This window comes from Lissotriton helveticus, chromosome 8 (assembly GCF_964261635.1).
Source record: "Lissotriton helveticus chromosome 8, aLisHel1.1, whole genome shotgun sequence".
In the NCBI taxonomy this organism is placed as follows: Eukaryota; Metazoa; Chordata; class Amphibia; order Caudata; family Salamandridae; genus Lissotriton; species Lissotriton helveticus.
The window spans coordinates 10761703-10788762 of NC_136069.1; the positions used below are offsets into that span (position 1 = coordinate 10761703).

Here is a 27060-nt window from a genome sequence, read left to right on the forward strand (position 1 = left end):
CCGGCGTTGTCTGACGGGCACCTCCAGCACGCAGATAAAGATGCCTCGCCCGTGGTGTTAACTGTCTCCTGGTCCTTGATAAAAGAAGGACCTGGACATCCTACAGGCATGCAATGTCTGAAAGAAAAGGTAGGCACATCCATCTCCAGTGCAGAGGGCCTACTCTGTGTATTGGGTGTAGGAGTATGCCTTATGCATGTACACCTGGTGTCAGCTAGGTGAAAATCTGTTCAATGTAGGCCCTACATTAATTTCTTTCTGTGTCCCATACAGTATTGGCCTTCTTTGTCCCCTGACAACAACAAACAAGGGAACCCTTATAGTCGAAAGGGACCAAGGGTAGTAGTGCGCTATCAGAGACAGTGGTCCCTTTCAGAAATGAATACAAAAAAGTGTAGCCACAATGCTGAAATCAGGATTGGGTCTACTTCAATGCTAAAAATATTACAAATTTATTAACAAGGATAAAAACACAATTGATAGAGAAAACATGAAGTGAGCGGAATGCGAGGGGGTAACTGGAAATCAGTAGATTTCCTTACCTTAGGTATGAAATAAAAACTGACTTAGTGGTAAGAATAAACAATCAATTAGTCACAATAACAAAGACATCTTATGCTCCGCATCAATTAATAATACAGATAGGAGTCAAGATGTGGGTGTCAACGACGTTTCGATCCCCAACAAGGGTTATGGGATCATCATCAGGACCAAACGATCAAGAGATGCCTGAGAATTTGCCCGCTGAATTAAAAAAACCTCACATGAAATGACAGAGGTACGAAAAGGGCAACATCCCAGTGGTCGTGGTGCGCCTGCGGCAATGCGCTGTTTGCTTCCGGATACAACCGGGGAGTAGCAGGAATGGAAGTAGCGGAGGTCTTCGATGTGCTCTCCAGGCACGGGGGTCAGGAGCTAAGGGATCCAGAAGTCCTCAAGTCCCCGAAATATCCATATTGATTCCGGGATATTGTAAGTGACCAGGGAAGCCTTAGGAAGTACACAGATTGAACACTCGTCATTGCAGGTTCCCCAGCTTCATGATGGCTTCACTGAAGAATGGGATGTTTGGTACCAGACATCTTGTCATAATAAACCTGCACTGATTCCAGTGTCGGCTTTATTAACAATGGCGCGAAGAGGAACCCTTAGAGGGGTCTCCTGAACCTACCAACCCTAAGTGTGGTCACCAAATGGCCGAAGCCAGCCTGCTAGCAACAGAAATTGTTCTGACCTCATGGGGTGAGCGCCTTTACGCTCAGAGGTTGAGAACATTGGCTGTCCTGGCTTGGGGTGTTCACACCTCCCCCTGTTTAAGATGAGCTATCTGTGGCGAGGAGCTTCAAAGGTCTTGCCGCCTTTGTAAGGCGATTCCAGACTCTCCTGTCAGAAGGAGTAGGCTCCCCTCCTGTCCTCACGCCCCTTTTGGCGGGACGACGGGCGGAAAACTCAGCAAGAATAGAAGGTGTGCCCCCCTTTGCCAACTCCACCCCTCAGAAGCTGGAGACGAGGTGAAGTACATTTTTCAGTGCCCACCATCTTGAAGATGGTGAGGCTTATCCAATCATGACTAAGGCTATGTCCCCCTCCCACAGGAGGTGGGCATAATGAAGGTGTAGAAACCACAGGTAAGGGGCCCACTGTCACTCACTTGTAATGCCCTAAATCTAATATTTAGATGGCATCCTCGGACCCTGAACTTCAGTTTTGGACGACCTAAGAAGAGCCAGACACCACAGAGCTGCACCAGCAGAGAAGACTGCAGAGAACTACTGGCATGGCTCCAGCCTTTCCGGCCGGTTTGCAGCCCTCGACGATTCTGTGCCAAAAGACGGCTTGTCCTGCAGCCCAGCAACCTCCAAAACCCTGGAAGGATTGTCTGCCTTTCAGAAAGATCGAGATCTCTCAAGAACTGCGTATCTGCTCACCATCAACAAGCTTTAAGTAAAGGTTTCTGTGACCTGAAGAACACAAAACACTGGTCGCGGTTCAACCTCTGCACCCAAGTCCAAGTGGCTTACTGGTTCCAGCGATATTCCCCAGAACACCAGAGTCAATCATGAGTTGACCCCTCCCGGATTCCTCGACGTTGCCTGCAGCCTCTGCACAGATATCCCCTCTACTGAGACCTCCTCAGGTAAGCAGTTTCTGACATTAAAAGGCACCTCTGCACCCGCCGGCCCACAGCCTTGCTGAAGCGGACCAAAAGTGTTCCTAAATCCCCCAGCATCACAACTTACTTCTCCAGCTGTTGGCTGCTTTTGACCAGCCTCTTGGCCTGAGCCTGTAGCCCTTTTCAGATCTCGCCTGTCTCCCTTGCTTAACATTGGGCATGCAACGCTGTGTTGGCACGCTGCTGCCCCTCTACTGCTAGTGGTGTACTGTTGGTGTTGCCTTGCACCTGCCCAGTGCTCACCTGTAAGCAGCATCTCTTTCTTTTCCCAGTTCCTCACTGAGTTGAACTGGAAGTCCAACGCAGTGTTTGCACCCTGCACCCAGCCGCCCTGAGCCGCTGGTGGTGTACTGTTGGTGCTGAACAGAGACTTGCCCAATACTGATCCTAGCCCCGAAGACTGGTCTTGTAATTCAAGGTTACCCATTTTTATGGTGAATTTTTTCTTCCTCCCACAGATTAACATTGCAAAGTCTGAAAATTACAATTAGTGTCCACATTTGGTATTGAACAGTATTTCTATTGCAAAACGTATTAACCGAAGTTCTGTGGTTCTACAAAATACATATAACCAAGTATCATTTTTATAAATTAGTCTTGGATTTATTCATTGAGTGGGTGTTTCATTTATTCACACTATGTGTACAACAAATGCTTAGCACAGCCTTCTGATAAGCCTAGCTGCTCGCCCACACTACCACAACAAGAGAATTAGAATTATCTGCTTTAGCCTCTGTAAAGCCTCTGGGGATCCACTGCTCTGTCTGCACACTATACTACTTTTTGGTATAGTTTATAGAGAGGCAGCTTCCTACAAATGACTTCCCTATCAAGTCTATGAAATTAAACTCTTTGTCAAGAGGCGCAAAGGCAGATGGCATGGGTACCGGTCCTTGCTCAAGTCCACAAACACCACAGACAAAAGGCCTTCGACACAGGGGCCATATACTTAAATTCCAACAATCTGCATGCCACCAGAGCACGAACATGCCCGCTTGGGTTGTTAAATCAAGAAGAGGCAACAAACATCTTTAACTGAAAACCTTTGGATGGTTAAATCCCATGGAAACCATGCTGCCTCCACAGAATCACTCCTGTGCTCAGTGCAGTATTCTGGTTGGATACTCAGGCTATCACTCATGCGGCTCCGACCCAGCACGTGAGGAGCCGGAGCATCCAGAATCAGACCAGGGTGATCCCAGGTCCCCACAGATATAACTAGGAGAGGTGTGGCATCCAACCCATAGGAGTTAGGTCAGGAAACCTGGCACATGGCCCTTTGGAGCAGTGGGGTGTTGCAATAGGGATGGACTCTGCTGATGGAGAACGGGCACTGAAGCAGGCACTATCACTGAAGGGCCAGGAGGAGGCAACCCCGCCAGCAACGACCCGCAGTAACTCGCATGGGCTTTCAAACATGAATTATGACTTGTGGTTTTGCTTTTTACCCCGGTCAGCGAGATTTCAGCGCCAAGAGCGTGGAAGAGAAGCACACATTTCATCTCAAATCCAGCTGCTGGGGGTTAGAAAGATTTGGCTAAGTGTGAAAACTCAAAATTAGATACCAAGACCAACAATAACAATTTAGATTGTAGTGAATATTAAAAGAATAAAGAGATATACCATCTAGCAGGGAGGACCAGGTTTGTAATAATTGTTCTACACATGTTTTGGGGAAACCAGGTACCTAGAAAACTACAGCGAGCAACAGAACAGCAAAACCAAGTAACCCAGGACCTGGGTAGGTCATCTTCAACTTCAAGCTACCCACAGAGTTCCCGTAAACGTTTCAAATTAGGACACTATGGGCTCTTCCATTATTCTTTCTTTTAGGACATATATAGTTTATCATCCAGGACCTGGGTAGTTCATCTTCAACCTCAAGCCACCCACAGACTTCCCGTAAACGCTGCAAATTAGGACACTATGGGCTCTCCCATTATTCTTACTTTTAGGACATATATAGTTTATCATCAGAAAATAAACTGAGCATTGCTCCTTCATTCCAGAAAAACATTAGGGTAAAAAAATAAAACCCCGACTGATTCCTTCAAATTTCATGCCCTTCAGGCCAGCTTTCTAATATAAACAAACTCATATGGGTTGATATGTTTCTACAGGCTCCCATTTGCAACATATAAGGTAAAGCTGCCAAAGAAATACAAAATGATTTGTCCCAATCAAGTATTTGATCGTGAGGAGGATGAGGCTTAGAATCCAGGTCTCCTGGTTGAACAGGTACCACGATGCTGCCAGGGCACACCGCCTTCCTGCAGGATGTCGTCTTACCCCCTCACTCCACTTGTGTGAACCAAGACACATTGCTGGTCTCATTTTACTAAACTCTAACCATGGAGAGGCCACACCAGCCCTACCCTGGCCCGGAGTCACCTTGGGTCAGACTCACTTGTACTTGCAGTGATCCACGAGGGGGACTTCCTTCGCAGGTGGCTTTCCAAGGGTGTCCTGTATGAATGAACAGAAGGAATAAAATAGCTTTAGAATCAACAGAGGTGCTCAGAGAGGAATGACAACAGGGGTGATGGTTTTGGTGGGGCGAGCTGACAGAAGCCAGTACATTAAAATTCTTGGAAAATAAATATGTTCTGGGAGGAAGCACATAACTACTCAACTCAAATGGTAAAAAAAGTACTAACCTGTTATAAGAATTTGAGAATGAGTTTTTTGATATTCCACAACATCTGTTGATGACCCTGGCAGCAGGGAAACTTGCAAAGCTTGCGAATCCGAGGATATAATAACTTACTACTAACTTCTACAGTATCCAATTTTATGGACCATGGATGGAAGTATACATGCGTCAATCTTGTTGCGAATAAGGGCTGGTGTCAGCAGTGAGTGCCCGAAAGCACTAGGGTGCCAAACAGACTATGAACTATATCAAATATCTACATAATTCATTAATGATGCAAAATGCACGGATTCCAGCAGTAAGAACTATTGTGCCACCTCCTTGCTTAGTTCGGACAATCAGATCGGTAAAGCAGGAAAATAGTCGTGAAACACTGAACCAGAATCTGGAAATCAATTGTCTTTTCACAAACTTCCCACTCCTGCCATCGAGTAGTTGGAAAAGTAAAAGAAAAGGAGCTTAAAAAAACAGAAGAAAGCAAAGAAAGCCAAGTGTGCCTAAATTGTACCACCTCGTGAGACGCACTACAGAATCTGCTCAGATTCAATGCAGTCTTCCGGTGTGCTTGTTACACCAACATCTGATCATTCCATCCTCCCTCAGAGGAAGAGACAAAAGTGACTCTACAACTACCACCAAGCGGCATAAAGCGTGAAACTGGCAAATAACTTTCTAATCTGTGGAAAACATGGATTATGACTGTATAAGGTTTGCATAGATTTAACAAGAGTGTACCCTAGAGCTGGTGGCTTTCAGAAAAACTTAAGTCATCAGAACTCCAACTTTTTTTTTTTTTTTTGTAAGACCTTTATTTACACAAAGCAGAGTACACAGCATGAACCTACAACCCAGAGGCCGGTTCGCTATCACAATGCAAACAGAGTGTAGTTATCAAGCGGTATATGAAGCAAAGCGTGTAATCTGTTGGTACTACCACCCTCATCATCTTATATATGGCTCATGTCTGACAAGCGTCGTGAGTCTTACATTTTAACCTTTTATATAGAGGAAAACAAGGAAAACAAAAACATACCCCAACTGAAGACCTGACATTATCCTTTCATACGACCTAGATGTCTATTCCCCCATAACTTCAGTGCTCCCCCTATGTACACCTTTGGCCAGTCTGTACCCGTGCCTTAATCAACCCACCCATGAGGTGAAACAGTTGTGTAACTAATCCTCCTCACTGTCCTGCAGGGAAGTAAGGTAGTCTGTCAAAAAACACCACATGTCCTTCGGTCTGGATCTCACCGGTAATTGTTCCTCATATGTTTGTAGTCTGTCCCGGCAGATGGACATATCATGCAGCCATGTTGCCTTCGTCGGTACCTTTCGGCTATGCCAACATTGCGCCACCTGTCTCTTCGCCATCAATAAAGCAAGTGCACAAAACCTACGCTTCAATGCACGGAATTGAGGAACTATTCCCAGTAAACAGATCTTAGGTGTGCATTGTACCTCTTCCTCCAACATACCAGCAAGGGCGGTAGTCACCTCCCCCCAATATCCCGCCACTTTCTCGCAATCCCAAGCCAGATGTGCAAAATCCGCCCCCTCCCTATTGCACCTCTTGCATCTGTCTTCCTCCTGTAGGCCAAACCTTCGCAGCTTGATCGGCGTGTAGTAGATCTGGTGTATAAAGTTAAAATGTATTATTCTTAAGTTGCCGTTAGGCGTTAAAATCTGTGTTAACGCGCAAGTGTTATTCCATTCTTCATCTGTTAGTGGATTCTCTAGTGGTGCATCCCACCGCCCCTTAGCTTTCTGAGTGTGTCCCGCCAGTTCTGATTGTGCCGCTGAGTATAATCTAGACACTAGATGTGAAAGATCAGTAGTAGTAATCAGGAGTTGTAGTGGTGCAAGACAATCTGGTTCTGTCGGGAATGTTGGGTAATGTTCCCTCAACGCCCTAGTTAGTCTATAGTACGTGAGGTGGAACATGGGAGTCTGGTGTTGGATGTAATTCAATTGGTCCAGGCTTACAAACGTTCCGGCTTGAAACACATCACCTAGCTTGTCAATGCCTGCCCTACTCAGCAAGGACATTCCAACCTTCTCACCAGTGACTGACAGCGCTTGGTGATGCTGTAAAGGCATGTCTGGAGCGTATAGTGGAGTCTTGTGGGACAGCTGTCCAAGCCTGTGCCATGCTTTGACCGTGGTGTCCACCGTGTTGATGTCCATTGCATGCAGCGGTGGCCTCGTGTGTGATATTATCGCAGATAGGGGGATGGGATGAGCATCACCCTCCTCAATGGCCGTATGTGCGAGATATGGGACATTGTGGTACCAATACGCCGCATACTGCGCCTGTGCGCAAAGGTAATAGAGGAGAAAATCAGGCACACTAAAGCCGCCTTTCGCGAATGGAAGCGTTAGGGTCTGCAGATCAATCCGAGCCTGTTTGCCTGCCCAAATCAATGTCCGCACCATGGATTTTATGCGGCGGAAGATCTCACGCGTCGGCGTTATTGGGACGTTGTTAAACAGGTACAAGAGCTTGGGCAACACGTTCATCTTTACGATTGCGATTCTGTCGGCTAATGATAGTGGCAATCGAATCCAACGTTGGATCTTATCTTCAAGCTTAGAGAGTACCACCCCGTAATTGGCCCGCAGGACCTCTTCCGGATCTCTGTGGAACATGACCCCTAAGTATCGAATCGGGTCCCTCTGCCAGTCCAATGGAAAATCCACGTCGAAGGGCAAAGTGGTGTCGGTCAGAGGTATTATGGATGATTTGGACCAGTTAATCGCCAGCCCTGAATGTCCGCCGAAGCGGATGTATTCTCTGAGCAGTGGGTTCAGATGGATTTCAGGGTCGCGGACGTATAAGAGCATATCGTCCGCGTAGAGTGATATGTGAAGAGGCCTGGCTGCAAACTGCAACGCCGACTCTTTGTAGTTCTGTTGAATTATACATACAAGGGGCTCTAGAGCCAGCGCAAATAACAAAGGGGATAGTGGGCAGCCTTGTCTGGTGCCACGCTCAATGTCAAACGGATCCGATATGTAGCCATTGATCCGAACCCTAGCGCGTGGTTCTGTGTAGAGCAAGGTGACCCACTGTACAAACCGTTTAGGGAAACCCATCCGGTGTAAGACAATGATCATATACCGCCATTCAATGGAATCGAACGCCTTCGCGGCGTCGAGCATGACCGCCGCAGCTTTAACCGATGGTTGGAGATAGTGTGCAAGAGCGAACAAAGATCTAGTGTTGTGTGACGTGGATCTGGTGGGTACAAAGCCCGACTGATCTGGAAGGACCAGACTAGTCATCAAGGGAGACAGGCGGCCCGCTATCAGCTTTGCGAGGATTTTTGAGTCCACGTTAATCAGGGATAGCGGTCTGTAGGAATCGCATTCCTCCGGATCTTTGGACGGCTTCAGGAGAGCAATGATCATGGCTTCTCGCAGAGTGGGGGGGGGAGTAACGAATTCTCGAAGGCAGCGCCATACATGTCTACTAAATAGGGTGCGAGAATATCCACAAATTGCTTGTAGAATTCAGAGGTGTACCCGTCAGGGCCGGGCGCCTTGCCATTCGGAAGCGAGGTGATCACTCCCGTCACTTCCTCAACTGTGATGGGCCTAGCCAAGTATTCCCTGTGTGCATCTGATAGCCAGCCAATTGCTACATCGCGCAAATAGTCATACGTGTCCTCCGCTGGGGCAGTGGGTTGCGACTGGTATAGCGTGCCAAAGGTGTCAACAAAACATTTCAAGACGTCTTCAGAGTGCGTTTGTGGTATACCCTCCTTAGAGTTAACCCTTAGTATCGCTTTTTGTCCTCGTCCCTCACAAATTTTACGCGCCAGCACCCCCCCTGGCCTACCTCCCTCCCCGAAAGCTCTAGCCACTTGCGGGCGATCTAAGTACTTTATTTCGGACTCCAAAAAGTCCGCATGCTCCGTATGCAATGCACGCATGCCTTGTAAATGTGAAACATCCTGCGTAGTCTCATACATTTGCTTCTCACAACGACTAATTTGGCCCCTTATGTCCCTGAGTACCCCTACGGTGGTGCTTAGGCAGACTCCCCTGATCGTAGCTTTGAACGCCTCCCAGAGAAGGCACGGGTCATCCGTCGATTGCGCATTATTATCAAAGTAGTCTTTGATAGCTTTCGTTATTGTGTCAACATAGACTGTGTCCGAGAGGGCACGGGCATTGAATCTCCACTGGAAGGGGGGAGGTGAGTATCGGGGCAACTCCACCCGCAGTAGTACAGGATTGTGGTCCGATAGCGTTCGGGGTAGCACCTGCAACTTACGAACCCACAGCGCCATGTCCCTAGAGCCTAGCCAGTAGTCCAGCCTGGACCAACTATTGTGTGACGATGTGATGTGAGTAGCGCCCGGCATATCAGTGTGCTGCAACCTCCATAGATCTGCTAAGGCCAGATCATTCATCATGTGACCCACCATTTGCCGCGATTGCTTGTGTTGTTCTAGCGATTGGGAGGAGCGGTCCAGTCCATCCTGCAACGTGACGTTCCAATCCCCCCCGCAGAGTATGTGTGCGCTAGCATGTGCTTGTAAGTGTCCCCATATTTCCCAGAAAAATTCGGGAGCATCAGTATTTGGCCCATATACGTTCAAGAGTGTCAGTCTTTGGCCTCTCAGTGTGCCTGTCACCAATACATATCTGCCATCTGGATCACAAAGAACGTGTCGCTCCTCAAAGTTAACCCCTTTCTTGATCAAAATAATCACCCCGCGTGAGTAGGAAGAATACGAGGCTCTATACATTGATTCAGCCCACCTCCCACCCAAATGTGCATGAGTGTGCGGTGCCAGGTGCGTTTCCTGTATGAACGCTACATCTACGTTCCATCTGTTAAGACTAGCAAAAACCTGCCTGACCTTTTGAGGCCTAGAGAACCCCCTGATGTTCCACGTAAGAACGTTCAAGCACAATCTACCCTCCTCCCCAGAACCCATTGATATCTGCAAATATAACAACCACCATCTCTTCACATGCCACTCCCTCAGGTGGTATCCACCCGCCCGTGATGCAAAGAATGATCACTTCAATGACAGCATAGTACGATGTGGAACACAACAAGCAGTACATATTCAAGGTTGTCGGTCTTAGTAAACTGGCAAACATACCCCCACCCCGAATCCCACCCACTCCAGCAACCCCAACCTGCCGAAGCCATGTCCCCTCAGAGCATAATTCCCACAAACATAGAACCATCAAAACATTGCCCATACTTAGAACACTTCGTGGGTAATACCCTTACGGAGGTCCGCTAGGAGCACAACTCTACACCCGGTGGTCGGGTTCCGGCGATACTGCAAGCAACTGTATATATGCATAAAACAAGTGGTCGAACCTCCCGCCCCCACCCTCCACCTCTCCAGTACCTCGGCTACATGTTTCAATGGGTCTCAGTGCCATAAGAGCATCACCGCGACATCTCGACACCTTTCGATGTCCGTTGCCGACAACAAAGTCAATCCGCCCCCTGTACCCGACGCCACCCTTATGAAGTGCGGCGCAGCCAGGGGGCATCTTCGCCAACGTTACAATTAAATGTGTTGCCAACAGCTGGAGTCTGTACCACAAGTCGGTGCATCATCACTTGTGAGAGTCTCGCACGCTACTAGCGGCCTTGTTACTCCGCAGTGTCAGAAGTTATTGTTAATGCAAGAGGCGAGAGCCCGTCAGCCCCAACAGCCATCCGCCACTGCAGCAGCCTGTTCCGGCCTCGTGAATAAATGCATCGTGGGGTGGAGAATGTAGCATGGGGCAGCTACAGGGAAAAGTAACCATCAAGGGGAAAAAAGAAAAAACAGAGTTGTTCTGTAGCCCCCATCGTGTCATCGGACGACTGCCCCAGTGATAAAGTGCAAGTGTTGTATAGCTACATTGACCTCCCCAAGGAGGATGACCCTGGACGGAGCCGTCCACTACAACCAAAAGTGGTCCAGTGGTCATTCACGTCGTGGAACAGTACAACAAAACTCACCGCTGCATGATGATAGACTGCTTCAATGGCATTATTCCGAGTCTCTGTGCTGGTCACGTTGCGAGTCCTCTCTCGACTCACGCTGCGCTCTTTTAATAAAGTCCTGGGCTGCCCTCGGTGTTGTCAGCACGATTGCTTTCCCCTTCCACATCACTCGAAGCCGCGCTGGATAAAGCATGGAGTAGACAACGTTCATTTCCCGCAACTTGGCCTTCACGGAGGAGTATTCCTTACGTGCCTGTTGAACTGCGACCGTGTGATCTGGGTAAAACTCCAGGGAGTTGCCTTGATGGGTGATTTTGCCCTTTTCCCGCGCAAGCCTGAGGATCGTGTCCCTGTCTCGATAGTTGAGAATTCTCGCCACAATAGGTCTAGGTGTGGCGCCAGGTGGCGGCTTGGGGACTAGCGATCTATGGGCACGTTCCACTATGAAGAGCGATGACAGGGCCTCCGCTCCAAAGAGATCTTTGCATAGGTTTTCAACAAATTGCTCCATCCTCCCAGTGTTGGTCGTCTCCGGCAGGCCCGCTATTCTGACGTTATTGCGCCTCGAGCGCGCCTCCAAATCCTCCTCCTTCGCCTTGATCACCTCCAGGAGACGTTCCATTCCCGTGCATTTTGTGGTGGAGGCCCTTGCCTCGTCCTCAACTGCGGAAATCCTGGTCTCCGCCTCATCCAGCCGTTCACCATGTTTCTCCTGACGTGCGGTCATACTATCCATTCTGCATGTGAGGTTATCAAGCTTACCGTTGATGTCTTGCAGATTCGACTGTATCGCCAGCAGTATCTTCTCCATGTTGGTACTGGGTGGTGGGTCGGCCGCACCGCCCTCTTCCACCGCCCCGTCCACTAGTCTCGTCGCCTTTTTGGAGTCGAAAGAGATCTTTGGCTGTTGTTTATCAGGTTTCCCCATGTTAGTGGAGGGGGAAGTCACCTTCCTGAGGATGGCCCCAGATGCCCTCGTGGCTCTCGCCGATGCCTCCGTGCAGACGGGTAACAATCTCGCGCGATACCGTCCCAGAGCTCGGGCTCACCTCATCAGAACGCACAGTTCTAGAGGGGGGGGACGCGGCTTAAGTAGTCTGTCCTCTGCGTGTATTGGCGTTATTAGCGACCGTCTGCAGCCCCGTCCTGGGCCCTGCAAAAGGCAGCAAGACGCGGGATCGCCTCCCACCGCGTGTGCCCCACCGTGTCTGGGTCGCGTATCCTGGCCGGTCGGGCTCGCGCCCACACGGCAGTGCGGGTGATGGTAGCAACTCTGGCCAGGACAGACCGCACCCAGGAGTGTACAGTGGTCTGCAGTGTGCCAGCGCACCCCCGGAGCTCACAGACCCGTGCAGCAGTTATAGCGCGTTTTGGCGCGAAGGCAGCAGACTCGGCGCTCCGGAGCCTCCCGCCGCCATATTGTCAGGCATTTGCGTCTGGACGTCTGCAAAGTCCTGTGGCCGTTAATTAAAGTGAAGGGCAACGCCACACATTCGCACAGTCCCTGAACGCTAACCCTCACCTCCGCTTGCGTTGGTCAGTACAGGAGGGCGAGTTTAAGCCGGGTTGCTTCTCGTTACCGGGATCCGCTGTCCGACGGCGGCCATATTGTCAGGCAAGCAAGCGAGCTCCGCATCCAAAACGGTGAAAAGTCGTTTTTACCGGAGATTTAGCTGAAGCATCCCCTCGTCGCCGACGTACCCCATCTTCCCACGAGTGATGTTGGCCTTGGAGAGCGGAGTATCAGGGTGAGGGCGGAAATCGACCACCTAGTTGATGATCGCCCGGCGGAGCTGCGGTTCAGGCAGCCATTCCGCTGTGCGCCCCCTAGCGCCTCCCAGAACTCCAACTTAAATGCAGCGGTCCAACCTGAAGATCTAAAGTGCAAAGACTGACACTTAGCAGAGAGGAGTGTGGAACACAACACTGCTGAATTCTAAAGTTCAGGTAATGGGACATTAACTAGGAACGCAGCAGTCGTGGTCTTCCATTTTGTACAACGTGTCCCTGCTGTAGTTGTCCACTGGACACTCACTAACTGATAACAAGCAGATACCCGCTGTGAGAAGTTCCATTTTAACCGAGCTTAACTTCTTTGCTTCACGATTAAAACAGTGCATAAGTGACAAAATGTTCTACTGCATGCACTGATGTCAACACAGCATCTTATAGAATCCCCCGCGTGCAGACTTTTATCTGAAGAAAGAATGCTGGTAAATCAACTACTTACCTGAAGTGAAAATCTGAACAAATCTTTGGCAAAAAGATAAGATGCAGAAGTAGCACCAATGTTTTCCTATGAAATAGCTGGATAATGTGTCTCCTCACTGAATTGATGAGCTGAAGTAATCAAACCCAAAAGAACATGAACCTTCTTTGGAAAACATTGTTTTTACAATGGTTCATAAGCTAAGAGCTTGGAGAAGACCACTAATTCCCTTGCTGTCTATTGAAAGAAAGGAAACATTTGGATTAAAGTTCTTAATGAAGTTACAAAATACAACGTGCACGCCAATAAGGCTGTAGATATGACCTACATGAGCGAAACCAAGAAATTCAGGTAAAAGGTATGAAATTAATGGACAACAAAAACGAGACATCTCCTTGATGCAACCAAGACGGACAGAGGGTTTAGGTGAGGGAATAACATTCTGGCACAATCTAGCGCTGCCATACCTTGTCCCGTGAGGAAGAGTCGAGCGGCTTAAAATGCAAGAAGAACAGAACCTGAAATGTAACTATTGATATATAACTACTTAAAGTCTATAATGAATGGTTTTCTGGATTAGGTTTCACTTTCTAAATAAAAATTCAGTGTTCACACTCCTATACTAAAGCATAAGCAGCTTATGAATTATAAACCAAGCTGATTTCTGTAGGAGGTTTGGCCACTGCACGGAATTACCCTTTAGACATCTCAAAGCGAAATGTCTTTGTGCAAAGATAATATTGTGGACAAGTGGGTGTTTTTACATTTAGGTGCCCCAGGAGCACCCCATTAAAGTAATTTTTTTGTATGGGGGTCAAGGGATTTTACGAATTACATTGTAAAGCTCAGTTTTTGAAAGGGGCTGAACATCAGTCAGCGTAATATGAACTCTTATCCAAATGCACCTGACTAACTAATCAATCAATAAAAATCTTTGTTTTGGTTGATTTCATATAGTACTGAACACTAAATGACAACCCATTGTTGAAAACATAAAAGAAGACTTTCCTATCAATGCCAAAAACCTATTTCGTTGCTGAAAATTCATGTGTGATATCGATCCAGCTCATGCTGCCGTCTCCTCTCACTTCTTCCAGTCACAGTTTTAGGGTTCCCTGGTGTCCAGGAGGCTAGGGTAGACCAAATGCACCAGCGCCACTGGAATGTGTGGTATTTGGGAGGGCAGGTGGCGACGGGGTGAACTCACAGCATCACACCCTATGTCGCTGGAAGGTTTGTCATCGAGGTGTGTCAAGGTAGTGCGGTGCTGCTTTCACTGATCACATGCACAAGTCGGAAAGCGGGCATCACTGCAGAGCTCTACATTACAAGTGTGATTCCCCATAAAAAGATTATTTCCTCAAAATACTTCACATTACTTTGGGTATTTGTGAACGTGTAGTTTAATTTTGCACGGCTTCACTGCAGAAAACAGTAGAGTTGCCTATGGGATTTCGAGTACTTTTTACTTTTATTTCTTGTTGTTCACTCTGAATTATTTTTTTCACTCTAAGTGTTAATCAGGGTGTGTATTTCCTATTGTTTGGCTTCTCGCCACACTCTGCCAGCTGTGCACAACCGGTACCAACTTTCTACATTTCAGTCATAGTCTCATAGGACTCGCTTATGTGTTGTCCACAGGTTCTGAAACCTGGCCATCTGGTTAATGATTCTGTACGAGTTTGCAGGTCCCACTGTATGATCTATAAAGTGGTCAGTATTCCTTGCCTTGCAGAAGGCTCCTCTTATTCACCTTATCGAACAGTTATACAAGTCGTACATCAATGTCACGATGGACACAATCATTTGTCGAGCTAAGAGCACACCGGTACGCCTGGTGCTACGGTCAGGGCAGTAACTACTGAAAAGTGTTTGGCAAAGTTAATTCCAAAGGGCAATTGGATGAGTGGACAATGACTGGGCAATGCTTCCCTTTGATTAGAAGTAATAGGCAATGGAGAGCAAATTTCAGTTTGCACAAATTTCAGTTTTTAATTAGTAAACATGTCAGTTTGCTGTCTGTCATCAGAACCAGCAAAGAAAGATAAAGATGTGAACTTGTTGTGCCAGACTTCTGGCTCTATTTCTTTATTGAGTTTTTGGTTACTTCAGGGAATGGACGGATAAAATCTCTGCTTTTACTAACATGACAAGGGTTTGACGCATGATTCAGCAAATCAGTGAGCGACCAATAAGAGAACTTGGTTGAGCGCGCTCTGTAATTGTTTCTCTCCAATGCTGTAGACAGTCCTGTGATCTCCTTTGTCCCTGCATGGGGTGCTGGGTTCACTGGCGACTTCTCTGGTGCTACTGTCGGTCCCCCACTCTGCGACTACTGTTTCTTTCACCGCTCGGAAGGAGACAGTGAAGGTTTGCAAGGTAACCCCCTACCACAATGAGACCAGTTGTTGTTAAGGCCAGCTGTGGCTGCCCAATTCTCCAAGTGGTACCACAGCTCTCCAACAAGGCGTGTCTCCATTAGATGGATTATGTAGGAAAAGTGTACGTACTTCTGGTCTGAGTACGGAGATTTACAGACGCTGGTGTCCTTTGTTTTGAAGCATTATCACCAACAATCAATGCAGCTCTATTATCATGAGGGGCGTTTGCTTCTCCTGTTCCTTCTAGTTTCCTACAGAAATGGTTGTACTCAAACTATGGATTAGAGAGATACCTCGTGCCACGGCAGCCTCGAAAAATCTACTCGCCCACTCACTATGGCGAGTCAGATTTTATCAGGTCGAGCTATTTTTAGCACTTACTCCTCCGTTCTGGCGAGTTAACTTAAGCTGGAAGGAACCAGTGTTCTGTTTATTCAGAAATGAAATGGGCAATAAATGTTGTTTTCATCTCGACAGATTTCCTGTCTGTTCAAGGACAGAGGTCAAATGTCAGTTTGTCTTTTTACTAATACTTTATCTTATGTTATCCACAAAAATGGTGTTTACTATTCTTTCACTTATTACAGTTGGAGGTTTTTGTCCAGTGAGCTGTCTGACAATCATTGTGAAACAAAAAGCTGTATGATGTCCGTTTTGTTTCTAACACATAATTTAAACAGCTTGTAAATGAATAGTGGAAGTACTTCAAAATATATCAGGAATTTAAAAAAAAATGTTTTAATAAGAAGTGTGATGCAAACAAAGATTTGAATATGAGCAAAACTAATCAGAACACTTTACTTGGTGATGTGCAAATGACATACTTGCAGAAACTTGATTTCCAAACATTACGGAGTATATAGTTTTAGCAGTAAAACCAGATGTTGGTGGGAAATGTTGTGGCCATTTCAATGGAAAATCTGCTGATTGCAAATAAGTTTACTACCACTTCATGCTTCAGGTATTTATAAAAAATGATTTGAGAAACATTCCTGCCCCCGTCATGATGACAATGCGATGAATGAACTAAGAGGCAAGTCAGCGGTCATGTGCATCGTGTAGGTGTCTAGATTTGTATTATATATGGAGAAAACATTTAGTCTATTAAATCAAACAAAAGTGTTTTTTCTACCGCAGACACGCTGAACTTGCATATTTGAAGGTGCTCTCTTATGTGGTAAAGGCGGCTCAGTGAATTTAAATATTTGCCTACGATCACATAATTTGTAACCAGTTTATGAGCCAAGAGCATTACGAATAGGTCGAGTAGATTAAGTCACTAGACCTGCAGGTCATGTAACATTTTTGGTATTTTTCGAGGCCTGCATTCACAGTTCTAGTCAGGCTTGAGATGTCGCTTTTTGAACTGAGCATCTTTCAGTGCGGATTCTATTTCTGCTAGTGTGGGTTTCCTTTATTTCAATTCTTAGCCTGAAAACAACCTCCCATGGGACAAAGTGTTCTTTTTTAATAGCTTAGAGAAGCCAGTGGAAATTCTAGTAATGGCTCCCACCGATGGCATAGGTATAGCTTTAACTGCGCACAACATAAACGGCTCCTTTTCCTTCACTGCAGCAAACTCTACCATAGTAAATTATGTTCAAAGTAATGGACATTTTTATGGACAGTCTTACAATACAAAAGGATTCCCGGAGATGCTAATGCCCTCCAACCTCAGCGAGGAATCACCATCCCACCTCTTGTTCACTTGTTAACTAAATGTCCCACTGCCCACTCTTGGACTGAAGAAGCTAAAGAACATAACTCTGCAGGGAGTGTGCTGAATCGAGAGTATGCGGGGAGTGTGCTGAATCGAGAGTATGCGGGGAGTGTGCTGAATCGAGAGTATTCTGGGTTCCAACATCACAAAAGGATGGTTTGAAGACAAACTCTATTCAAAATCCACACTATTTACTTTTCAAGTCTTCTGCACTTATGTGGATGTAAAAACTACATAGAATGAGTGGGCCAAGCAAGTGAATCTATAGAGATACATCACTTATTTGTAGAGCATTCCATGACTCACGTTGGAGAAAGGTGATCTGGTAATGCACCAACACGGCTGCATTGGCTCACACCGCACTTAACAGGTAAAACCTACAATTTATGAAGAAAGGAAAGTCGACAAACCTGCATCATCCCACACCTGTTGGGATCCCCGCCCCCTGAGTGAAAATGAGTTCTCTGCAACTGTACCTACAATCTTTGAACAAATTTCACTTAAAACTGGAACCCAGTACTACCCTGGAAGTGCAGTGAAAGATAACACCATAATCATTTGTCAGAAAAGTTGTGGAACCCAAAGACAGGTCTGAGGGGAGCACGCAGGTGAGTTCCAGGCTCACCCGAGTGGTTGAGTTGGCAGCTTCACAGCGAACCAGGCGAGTTGGTGTGAGTCTTACACGGCACTGTCAGGATTGTGGCAACTTTGAATAGCGTCCAAGTTATCCTTGTTGTTGCTCATGTTAAACACGCCGACCAATAACACGGATCAATACCTACTTTTTCGCCGAGAGACTTGGATCACCGTGTCCATGAGTTTCTGACACGGTTTTTAATTTGACATATACTTGGATTCCTATAAATGTATAGCCTCACCAGGTCTATAGTCCATTTTAACGCACTTCTTCTAATCATTTCACCAGACTGACATCCCAAGTCCTCCTCTGGCGGTTACAAAAAGATCTCACAAGAGAGGTTACCCCACTGTCGCCAGGGAACAGGGCACGAAGGACAAAAAGTCAAAGGGAAATCTCTGGGGTGTATCAATACGTTACTGGTGTCAATGCTCGCACGGTTGCACTATAGTCCCCAGTTAACAGGTTACTGTAGGTCACCGTCAGAAGAACAGAGAATTTTATAATGATTCCCACAACGAAAAGTACTTGTTAACAATCTAGATTTTTTATTAAAAATAAAACAACAATTTACAATAAAAATGTACACATTTAAAATTTCAAAGGAACCTTTCCCTGAAAAGTAAAAAGTAATCAACAAGATGTCATTGAATGATAAAAAACTGTAAAGCATATAAGTATATTCACATTACATTGCATATCATGAGCACACACATTGGTTATTATAGACAATACATATAAGAAAAGGAAAAGAAAAAAGACCCCTTAAAACGGTGGCACTTTGATGTTTCTACCACAATTGATTCCTGGATCCACTAACAGAAAATGGCCTGTATATTATAACACACATGTGACAATAATATATGTGCATCCAGTGCGTTTGGGCTAAAGGTGGATTCTCTCATATAGAAATGCGTCGACGCGTTTCGGTGCTTTGCACTTGGTAATGTGGCACCTTCCTCAGGACTTCTTGATAGGGGTTTTCCGTACAAGAAAGACTTCACTTTCCCTGTATATGGGGCGAAATAATATCATGTCAGAGTCTATTTGGCCCTAAATTCATAGTCATATTCTCTACATACTTTTATCTCCTTTATTATACTGATGCTCAGGATATATTCATGTTAGCCCTCCTCAATGACCAATGGTGTGAGCCTCTTCAATTTTCCTTGATGTGGGTACCATCTATAATTGCTCTTAACATTAGGAAACTCCACAATTAATAAATATACCAGTGGTGTACAATTGATATTACCATTGAACTAATTGGAAGTCATATGCAACATTTCATTCCCTTCAAATACTATTCGTATGTGGAAATCATTGCTAGAAAGGGGGGGACTCCAAAAATACGGAGTGAGGAGTGCAAGTTATATATATGTTGGGTAATACCAACTACCTCACCTAAATATAGGCGAAAGGATGGAACACCGTTCCTTTATCGGTGGGTCCTGGGCGCCAGTTAGGTCGTTCCAGGGCAGTCGCTGTAGGATCACAGGCTGTGTTTGGCCTAAGGGTAGATATAACAGATATTCAAAAACCGGGCTTAAAATTTGTTCTGCACTCCAGGGTGGTATCTAATGTTCACTCATTACCTCTGTGTGATCTTTCAGGCTTCTATTGGTGATATTCTTTTATCCTCAAATTTGGTCTTGTCTTTTTCTTTATTTTTTTTCGTTTTAAAAACTCTTTTATCTGATTGGAGAGAGATGATATGTTTCTATGTCTCTGTGGTACAGATAATTGGCATTCTTATATGGTCGTTTAACACTTATTCTTACCTTCAATGATTTTAAAACTCGCTTTGAACGGGCATATATAGGGGGCCTCGCTGAAACTGGATATGTTCTGATAGGATCAAAAAAAAACATACATTTGGTAGAGTGAAAGGATCGCTATTGTTAAATTCATTGTTTAATTATTCAGACTCATTCTGGGTTATAGGCGATAGTATTATTTCTCCGAGAAGGGTAATGCACCTGCTACCTAATTCCAATCGAATTCAAAGGTTATTAGGCATATTTTAAAAATGGGTTTCCTATATCTGCCCCAATTCACCCTCCTTTCTGAGGCACCAAAGAAAGGAACAAAGCGCCTGTTTGCATTTTCTCGTAGTTTTCTACATCTTAATACACTGCATACAAGGCTGCTTGCCAGTAATAAAAGAATGTTATGTGTTAGCCCTACTTGTTTAAAAGACGCTGGTTACATGTGCTTTAATGAAACCCTCCTCGCTTTTTTTCATTCCCCTTAGACTAAAGCGAAAGATAAAAGAACGGACGCCGAGGGCGCCTGCATGAGTTTTAACATAGTGCTACTACATCTCTTTGTAGGCTGTTAGTGTGAGCGCTCGCTCCGACTGAAATGCTGTTCCCGTTTGACAGGCGCCAGTTACACGCCCTGTACACGGACTCCTTTCCCTATATCATATCCCCATTTCCTAAGGGTTTTCTCGTTCTTACCTTTGTGCGTGTGGCGCCTCGTTTCTGCCTCGTTCAAACTGCACTCTAGCGAGTATGCCACCCGCTCGGCTATTTATGTTAGATTGATTACTCAAATTACTCACAGCTGGTCAATTGACTCGTGAGCAGGGCGTGATTTATGTGAGCGGTGTCGCCATCTTTGAGTGGAGCCCGCTTTTACTGTATATCTATTGTGTTAAGTAAATGATTTCCCCACATTTATTTGATAAATGGATCAGTTGGTCTACATATTGTTTTAATTTAACCCAATAATGGCCTTCTTTATTTAGATGGATTGTTTTGTCTTTTATCCGATCCCTATTTTTATCATATTTAGTTTCCATTATCTTAAGTGGGTTATGCCGCGTTCATTATTGTGGGTATTAATCCTAATGTTATATTAGTGTGTAGGGTGTTATAAATCGTAGGATTCCTGATTTTACACAGCCAACTTAAAACTAAAGGCTAGCAATATTGGGTTTTTACCTATGTTAAGCAATGGTGTTAGCCACTGATGATATTCGCTACTGATCTGATGTTTTAGTAGTGACAATAACACTGTTGTTTGACTGATGGCCCGCGGAATAAGATCCTTCCCTACATTTGGCATTCATAATTGCTGTTGTGTACCCTCCACATTTATTCTTATTATTATGTATTTGTCTTCCTTCTTATATTTAAATGGATTACTCATATTTGAACTAATTTCATATTATTCATAGACCATTTACAGAGGGGATATACTTTTCCGCATCAGATAAGGGTTTCCCATTCTTCCCTCGAGTTGAGGCCTTTTTTAATGGTGTTAAACTTGATTATGTACCACTGTTCTTGCTGCTTACGTCTGGTGGTACTATCACCTAGCCTGGTTAATTCCTTTATCCGTTCTATGATGACCCACCTGAGGTCTTTCTCACTATGGCCTTTTTCTCTCCAATGCGCCACCAGGGGGGCATTTTCCTTATTATTTTTGATCGCCGATTTATGTTCGCCAATCCTTACTCGTACCTCCCTACCTGTTTCCCCAATATAAGCTTCTTCACATGGGCATAGGATCATGTATATCGCATTCTTTGTTCGACAATTATTTAGTGTGGTGATGTCATGTGTGACACCATTATGCACCACTTTTTTAGTGACTACACAAAGGTCACATATGCTGCAGTTACCGCATTTGTTATTTCCCACTGCTCTATTGCCCGTGAGTGTTGTCTGGTTTTCTACCACGTCATCCCTGTACGTGTGTACCAGGTTGGATCGCAGGTTTTTGTTTTTCCTATATGCAAACAGTGGACGTTCTAAGGTACTAGTGTCTGGTCCGTTGATAAGAATTTTCCAATTATGGTTGATTATATTCTTTACTTGGTTGGTTATGGAGGAATGTTGGCTGACCATTACTATTTTATCTAGTACATTCTTTTTCTCCTTTTTAGTTAGTAGGCTGTCCCTGTTATAATAGCGAGCCCTCTTGAAAGAATGCTCAATCAGTTTCCTTGGATATCCTCGTTCCCTGAACTTCTTTTTCATATCACCGGCGTGTTTGTGGAAGTCTGCCAGATCTGTACAATTTCTTCTCAGGCGAAGAAATTCTCCAAATGGTATTGAGTCTTTTTGGCTCTTAGGGTGGTAGCTGTGGTAGTGAAGGATGGTATTACGATCCGATTCCTTTTTGTAAAGCTCTACTTTGAGTTGTTTGTCCTCACTTTTGATGCTAATATCCAGAAAGTTTACCTTTGTTTTACTATATGTTGCTGTAAATCTGAGATTTGGGTCTCCCAAATTCAGCCATGACAGAAAGTCTTCTAGTGACTCTGTGTTTCCCAGCCAGATAAAAAATATGTCATCGATGAAGCGAGCCCAGTTTCTGATATTCTCAAAAAAAGGACTCACTTCATTGTATATGTGCTTGTTTTCAAACAAGCTGACATATATGCAGGCCAGGCTCGGCGCACAGGTAGCGCCCATGCTGGTCCCTTTCTTCTGAATATACAGGTCTTTCTTGAAGAGGAAAATGTTGTTGAGGAGTACCATTGACACACATTCAACGATAAACTGTTTATTCCCTCCTATGATCTCAGTTTCTTCTAAAAGACTGCTAACTGCTGTGATAGTATCTTGTTGGGGTATATTTGTGTAGAGTGACTCTACGTCGAGAGTCACCATATATTCATTATCCTCGTCAAAATTGGTACCTTCAATCTTTGATATCATGTCTGCGGTATCGCGGATATAGGACTTCTGTTTTTCAACTAAAGGTTTTAAAAATCTATCCGCATACTGGCTTAATGGTTCCAGTAGCGAGTCTATCGAGGCTACTATTGGTCTTAGAGGTGGATCAGTTAAGCTTTTGTGAACTTTTGGTAGTCCATACATGGCGGGAGTTTTTGGATTTGGATTACTCAAAAATTTCCATTCGTCTTCAGTGATCCTGCCTTCCTCTAGGGTGGTTTGGAGCAAAGTTTCAACGTCTTTTTTAAGTTTGTACAGTCTAGACTGATGGACCCTGTTGTAGTGCTCCTCATTTGCTAGGAGGTACCCTACTCTACGTTCGTAGTCAATGGTGTCAAATACCACAACAGGATCACTGAAGACGAATGGAAATTTTTGAGTAATCCAAATCCAAAAACTCCCGCCATGTATGGACTACCAAAAGTTCACAAAAGCTTAACTGATCCACCTCTAAGACCAATAGTAGCCTCGATAGACTCGCTACTGGAACCATTAAGCCAGTATGCGGATAGATTTTTAAAACCTTTAGTTGAAAAACAGAAGTCCTATATCCGCGATACCGCAGACATGATATCAAAGATTGAAGGTACCAATTTTGACGAGGATAATGAATATATGGTGACTCTCGACGTAGAGTCACTCTACACAAATATACCCCAACAAGATACTATCACAGCAGTTAGCAGTCTTTTAGAAGAAACTGAGATCATAGGAGGGAATAAACAGTTTATCGTTGAATGTGTGTCAATGGTACTCCTCAACAACATTTTCCTCTTCAAGAAAGACCTGTATATTCAGAAGAAAGGGACCAGCATGGGCGCTACCTGTGCGCCGAGCCTGGCCTTCATATATGTCAGCTTGTTTGAAAACAAGCACATATACAATGAAGTGAGTCCTTTTTTTGAGAATATCAGAAACTGGGCTCGCTTCATCGATGACATATTTTTTATCTGGCTGGGAAACACAGAGTCACTAGAAGACTTTCTGTCATGGCTGAATTTGGGAGACCCAAATCTCAGATTTACAGCAACATATAGTAAAACAAAGGTAAACTTTCTGGATATTAGCATCAAAAGTGAGGACAAACAACTCAAAGTAGAGCTTTACAAAAAGGAATCGGATCGTAATACCATCCTTCACTACCACAGCTACCACCCTAAGAGCCAAAAAGACTCAATACCATTTGGAGAATTTCTTCGCCTGAGAAGAAATTGTACAGATCTGGCAGACTTCCACAAACACGCCGGTGATATGAAAAAGAAGTTCAGGGAACGAGGATATCCAAGGAAACTGATTGAGCATTCTTTCAAGAGGGCTCGCTATTATAACAGGGACAGCCTACTAACTAAAAAGGAGAAAAAGAATGTACTAGATAAAATAGTAATGGTCAGCCAACATTCCTCCATAACCAACCAAGTAAAGAATATAATCAACCATAATTGGAAAATTCTTAACAACGGACCAGACACTAGTACCTTAGAACGTCCACTGTTTGCATATAGGAAAAACAAAAACCTGCGATCCAACCTGGTACACACGTACAGGGATGACGTGGTAGAAAACCAGACAACACTCACGGGCAATAGAGCAGTGGGAAATAACAAATGCGGTAACTGCAGCATATGTGACCTTTGTGTAGTCACTAAAAAAGTGGTGCATAATGGTGTCACACATGACATCACCACACTAAATAATTGTCGAACAAAGAATGCGATATACATGATCCTATGCCCATGTGAAGAAGCTTATATTGGGGAAACAGGTAGGGAGGTACGAGTAAGGATTGGCGAACATAAATCGGCGATCAAAAATAATAAGGAAAATGCCCCCCTGGTGGCGCATTGGAGAGAAAAAGGCCATAGTGAGAAAGACCTCAGGTGGGTCATCATAGAACGGATAAAGGAATTAACCAGGCTAGGTGATAGTACCACCAGACGTAAGCAGCAAGAACAGTGGTACATAATCAAGTTTAACACCATTAAAAAAGGCCTCAACTCGAGGGAAGAATGGGAAACCCTTATCTGATGCGGAAAAGTATATCCCCTCTGTAAATGGTCTATGAATAATATGAAATTAGTTCAAATATGAGTAATCCATTTAAATATAAGAAGGAAGACAAATACATAATAATAAGAATAAATGTGGAGGGTACACAACAGCAATTATGAATGCCAAATGTAGGGAAGGATCTTATTCCGCGGGCCATCAGTCAAACAACAGTGTTATTGTCACTACTAAAACATCAGATCAGTAGCGAATATCATCAGTGGCTAACACCATTGCTTAACATAGGTAAAAACCCAATATTGCTAGCCTTTAGTTTTAAGTTGGCTGTGTAAAATCAGGAATCCTACGATTTATAACACCCTACACACTAATATAACATTAGGATTAATACCCACAATAATGAACGCGGCATAACCCACTTAAGATAATGGAAACTAAATATGATAAAAATAGGGATCGGATAAAAGACAAAACAATCCATCTAAATAAAGAAGGCCATTATTGGGTTAAATTAAAACAATATGTAGACCAACTGATCCATTTATCAAATAAATGTGGGGAAATCATTTACTTAACACAATAGATATACAGTAAAAGCGGGCTCCACTCAAAGATGGCGACACCGCTCACATAAATCACGCCCTGCTCACGAGTCAATTGACCAGCTGTGAGTAATTTGAGTAATCAATCTAACATAAATAGCCGAGCGGGTGGCATACTCGCTAGAGTGCAGTTTGAACGAGGCAGAAACGAGGCGCCACACGCACAAAGGTAAGAACGAGAAAACCCTTAGGAAATGGGGATATGATATAGGGAAAGGAGTCCGTGTACAGGGCGTGTAACTGGCGCCTGTCAAACGGGAACAGCATTTCAGTCGGAGCGAGCGCTCACACTAACAGCCTACAAAGAGATGTAGTAGCACTATGTTAAAACTCATGCAGGCGCCCTCGGCGTCCGTTCTTTTATCTTTCGCTTTAGTCTAAGGGGAATGAAAAAAAGCGAGGAGGGTTTCATTAAAGCACATGTAACCAGCGTCTTTTAAACAAGTAGGGCTAACACATAACATTCTTTTATTACTGGCAAGCAGCCTTGTATGCAGTGTATTAAGATGTAGAAAACTACGAGAAAATGCTAACAGGCGCTCTGTTCTTTAAAGCACATGTAACTAGCGTCTGTCAAACAAATAGGGCTAACGCATAACACCCTTTCACTTCTGGCAAGCAGCCTTGTATGCAGTGCATTAAGATATAGAAAACTACGAGAAAATGCAAACAGGCGCTTTGTTCCTTTCTTTGGTGCCTCAGAAAGGAGGGTGAATTGGGGCAGATATAGGAAACCCATTTTTAAAATATGCCTAATAACCTTTGAATTCGATTGGAATTAGGTAGCAGGTGCATTACCCTTCTCGGAGAAATAATACTATCGCCTATAACCCAGAATGAGTCTGAATAATTAAACAATGAATTTAACAATAGCGATCCTTTCACTCTACCAAATGTATGTTTTTTTTTGATCCTATCAGAACATATCCAGTTTCAGCGAGGCCCCCTATATATGCCCGTTCAAAGCGAGTTTTAAAATCATTGAAGGTAAGAATAAGTGTTAAACGACCATATAAGAATGCCAATTATCTGTACCACAGAGACATAGAAACATATCATCTCTCTCCAATCAGATAAAAGAGTTTTTAAAACGAAAAAAAATAAAGAAAAAGACAAGACCAAATTTGAGGATAAAAGAATATCACCAATAGAAGCCTGAAAGATCACACAGAGGTAATGAGTGAACATTAGATACCACCCTGGAGTGCAGAACAAATTTTAAGCCCGGTTTTTGAATATCTGTTATATCTACCCTTAGGCCAAACACAGCCTGTGATCCTACAGCGACTGCCCTGGAACGACCTAACTGGCGCCCAGGACCCACCGATAAAGGAACGGTGTTCCATCCTTTCGCCTATATTTAGGTGAGGTAGTTGGTATTACCCAACATATATATAACTTGCACTCCTCACTCCGTATTTTTGGAGTCCCCCCCTTTCTAGCAATGATTTCCACATACGAATAGTATTTGAAGGGAATGAAATGTTGCATATGACTTCCAATTAGTTCAATGGTAATATCAATTGTACACCACTGGTATATTTATTAATTGTGGAGTTTCCTAATGTTAAGAGCAATTATAGATGGTACCCACATCAAGGAAAATTGAAGAGGCTCACACCATTGGTCATTGAGGAGGGCTAACATGAATATATCCTGAGCATCAGTATAATAAAGGAGATAAAAGTATGTAGAGAATATGACTATGAATTTAGGGCCAAATAGACTCTGACATGATATTATTTCGCCCCATATACAGGGAAAGTGAAGTCTTTCTTGTACGGAAAACCCCTATCAAGAAGTCCTGAGGAAGGTGCCACATTACCAAGTGCAAAGCACCGAAACGCGTCGACGCATTTCTATATGAGAGAATCCACCTTTAGCCCAAACGCACTGGATGCACATATATTATTGTCACATGTGTGTTATAATATACAGGCCATTTTCTGTTAGTGGATCCAGGAATCAATTGTGGTAGAAACATCAAAGTGCCACCGTTTTAAGGGGTCTTTTTTCTTT

General features: G+C 44.5%; 1 protein-coding gene across 1 annotated transcript in view; it reads right to left on the bottom strand.

The window, feature by feature from the left end:
* The window catches only part of POGLUT1 (protein O-glucosyltransferase 1), an 85507-nt gene that overhangs the window by 19247 nt on the left and 39200 nt on the right, over positions 1 to 27060 (bottom strand). Inside the window, exon 8 of the mRNA XM_078656364.1 lies at positions 4581 to 4639. Coding sequence (XP_078512490.1) covers positions 4581 to 4639 — 59 coding nt within the window. The remainder of the gene's footprint in view (positions 1 to 4580; positions 4640 to 27060) is intronic.